At 43.4% G+C, this 2,562-nt stretch overlaps 1 protein-coding gene across 1 annotated transcript; it reads right to left on the reverse strand.

Moving 5' to 3' along the window:
• Nucleotides 1-821: 821 nt before the first annotated feature.
• On the reverse strand, nucleotides 822-2,207 carry LOC134452014 (tripartite motif-containing protein 14-like). Its single transcript, XM_063202399.1, has 2 exons — nucleotides 2,132-2,207; nucleotides 822-1,394 (listed from the first exon to the last, which is right to left on the reverse strand). The coding sequence occupies exons 1-2, from the start codon at nucleotides 2,148-2,150 to the stop codon at nucleotides 835-837; spliced, it is 579 nt and encodes a 192-aa protein (XP_063058469.1). The 5' UTR covers nucleotides 2,151-2,207; the 3' UTR covers nucleotides 822-834.
• Between the last annotated feature and the right edge of the window lie 355 nt (nucleotides 2,208-2,562).

Genomic DNA, 2,562 nt, shown 5'->3' on the forward strand with positions numbered 1-2,562 from the left:
ACAAAATTCTGTGCACCCCCTGAAATCTCTGGCGCACCCCCAGGGGGTGCCCGCACCCCAGGTTAAGAACCACTGATGTAGCCTATCTGCGTGCCCCCGAGCGTTTGGGGGTGGAAATCTGCTTGCCAGTGGAAACAGGGAAAACTCACAGTTTGCCGACATAGATGAACGCCGCAGTCGTGGGTGACAATACCACCAACACCAGATGCATGTTAATCGCGTCAATGTCCAATATATCAGACATCTCCTCCTGTACTCTAAATGACTCTACCCAGACAGTGCACTTAGCCTATATCTTGCCAACGTCGGCTAGATGTAGGCTATTTTTGCAGACGTAAAATAGGCTACATCGACAAGACGCCTTTAAAAGAGCAGTCACAAGTCTCACAATTTGTTTAGGCCTACATGTTTCCCTCATCAAAGAGACTGGATATGACTCTCCAGTCTCTTTGCCTGCAGGCGTTTAACATTGCTATCGATGCTCATCCATGATGTTCCCTGAACGCAGGCTGTCAGATTTGGGGGTGGAACCTCCAAGGGCATGCAATAAAACCACACTTCTACGTTTTGAACTGTTCCAACGGCGACGACAAGTTGGTAAGTTTTCAAATCTCCACTTTGGAGAGATTGTTTTTTACATTTTGAACCCCTAAAAACGCTGTCGCCGTGTGCAAGATGGACACATCTGTCCAAATGTTCCACGTTTACCTAGCGTTACCGTTGTCGTGGGCACTCCCTAAAGGTTAAATTAACACTAAAATGCACTGTGTAGGCCTACACCGAATAATCTTATAATTATGACAAATGGAACATGTGTGTGGTAAACTAATAGACCTAAAAGAAATCAATCTCTTTCACAGAGACTGAACTGGGGAGCGCTAGCGAAAACAGTCCCACTCCTAGGCACACGGGCCGATCAAGGTCGACTTTGAACGTATGCAGGTGTCTCCACCTGCCGTCCACCTCACTGAAAGTGATTAGGCCCATTTGAAAGTCCACTACCACAACAATACGGTTGTACGACCAGGATGATGTCAAGAATGCATCTATTTTCTCCCGCACCCCTGCGTGGTAGGCAAAGACTTTCCCATCACCCACGTGCGCAACACTCCAAGACACCAAGTTGTCACCGAAGAGTCTTGATGATCTTGATGATATTGCAGATACTGTGGTGATTTCCTTGTAGGTGACAGCAATGTCCCAGAGCCCCTCTGCCTCCAGTTCCCACTGATGTCTACCATGTGACACACAGTCGTTGGACAGGACTTGGTGCTCCCTCGTGAATCGTAAGGGGTGTGGTTTGTAGCGCTGTTCTTTCTTCTGGCGTTGGACCGTGAGGAGATCGTCAGACACATACAGAAAATAGTTTGCCGTGTCTTTATTAAAGGTGAGATCTAGAGGGGAAATATGGTGCCATCATTCAGAAATTGAAAAATAACTGACGTAATGAACATGCTGTAATCAGAGAGTGCAAACCTCGGCCAAGGCCATGGGGTCACTGACGCCATAGGATCTACACACTGTGGAATCCTATACCTATAACTTACGTAACTTGCAAAAATTTGACTATGTTAAACCTTAATTTTTCAAATCTCTCTGCCTTGTTTTTGTGGAACTAGAAATTGGAATGTCAAAATTGTCCTATCCCGCAATTGTGAGGAATCTGTTTCAAATATTCCTGGATCCGAATCGTGGTCTGGATAACCACATTTAATCAACATTTAATCACTTGTTCCTCTTGTCATTTCTAACACCTTCACAAAATGTCATCAAAACCTGTTCATAACTTTGAGTTATCCTGATGACAGACAAACAAACAAACCACTGCGACCGAAAACACAACCTCCTTGGTGGAGGTACTGATAGAAGATGTATGATAGCATTCACCTCACACAGATTGCTACAACACCCAACCTGCACACATAAACAATAATAACATCTATGTCTGCATGGGAGAGCAAGAAACGCAATTTCAAATTCTTTGTATGACCAGTGCATGTAAAGAAATTGACAATAAACTTGACTTGACTTGACTTGAACATATTGCTCTTGAACACACTTCTGACATTACTAATTGCACAGGTCATCTGCGAGGTAGAGGATTCTCTTTAATCATTTGTGAATAACTTACCAGTTAAGCCATACTTCATCAACAACTCTTGCTGTTTGTGAATTGTTTCAGTCAGTGTGTGCTGCTCCTTTGAACACCAAGCGGCTGCGGCTAGAAAAAGGATGAACAACATTACACGATGAAGGCTAAGTACAGTTTAGGCAAAAAGGTTTAGACACAGCTTACTCAATGGATTGTTCTAATTTTGGCTATTTTATAGTACATTGTAGATTCTTGTGGATAAAAACAGCATGAACACATAGAATCACAAAAAAAATATACATTCAAGCAGTTGTCCAACAGCGATGTCAGCTGTCTATCCACCGGACATCAACATGACACACCTGATGGTCACACACATTTCAACAAGCTTATATTTTGTCTATTTTCAAGTTAGAACGCCCAGCCACTCAAGTCAATCTTAACTGAACACAAAAGTCATCCAATAACTC

This window comes from Engraulis encrasicolus, chromosome 7 (assembly GCF_034702125.1).
Source record: "Engraulis encrasicolus isolate BLACKSEA-1 chromosome 7, IST_EnEncr_1.0, whole genome shotgun sequence".
Taxonomy (NCBI): domain Eukaryota; kingdom Metazoa; phylum Chordata; class Actinopteri; order Clupeiformes; family Engraulidae; genus Engraulis; species Engraulis encrasicolus.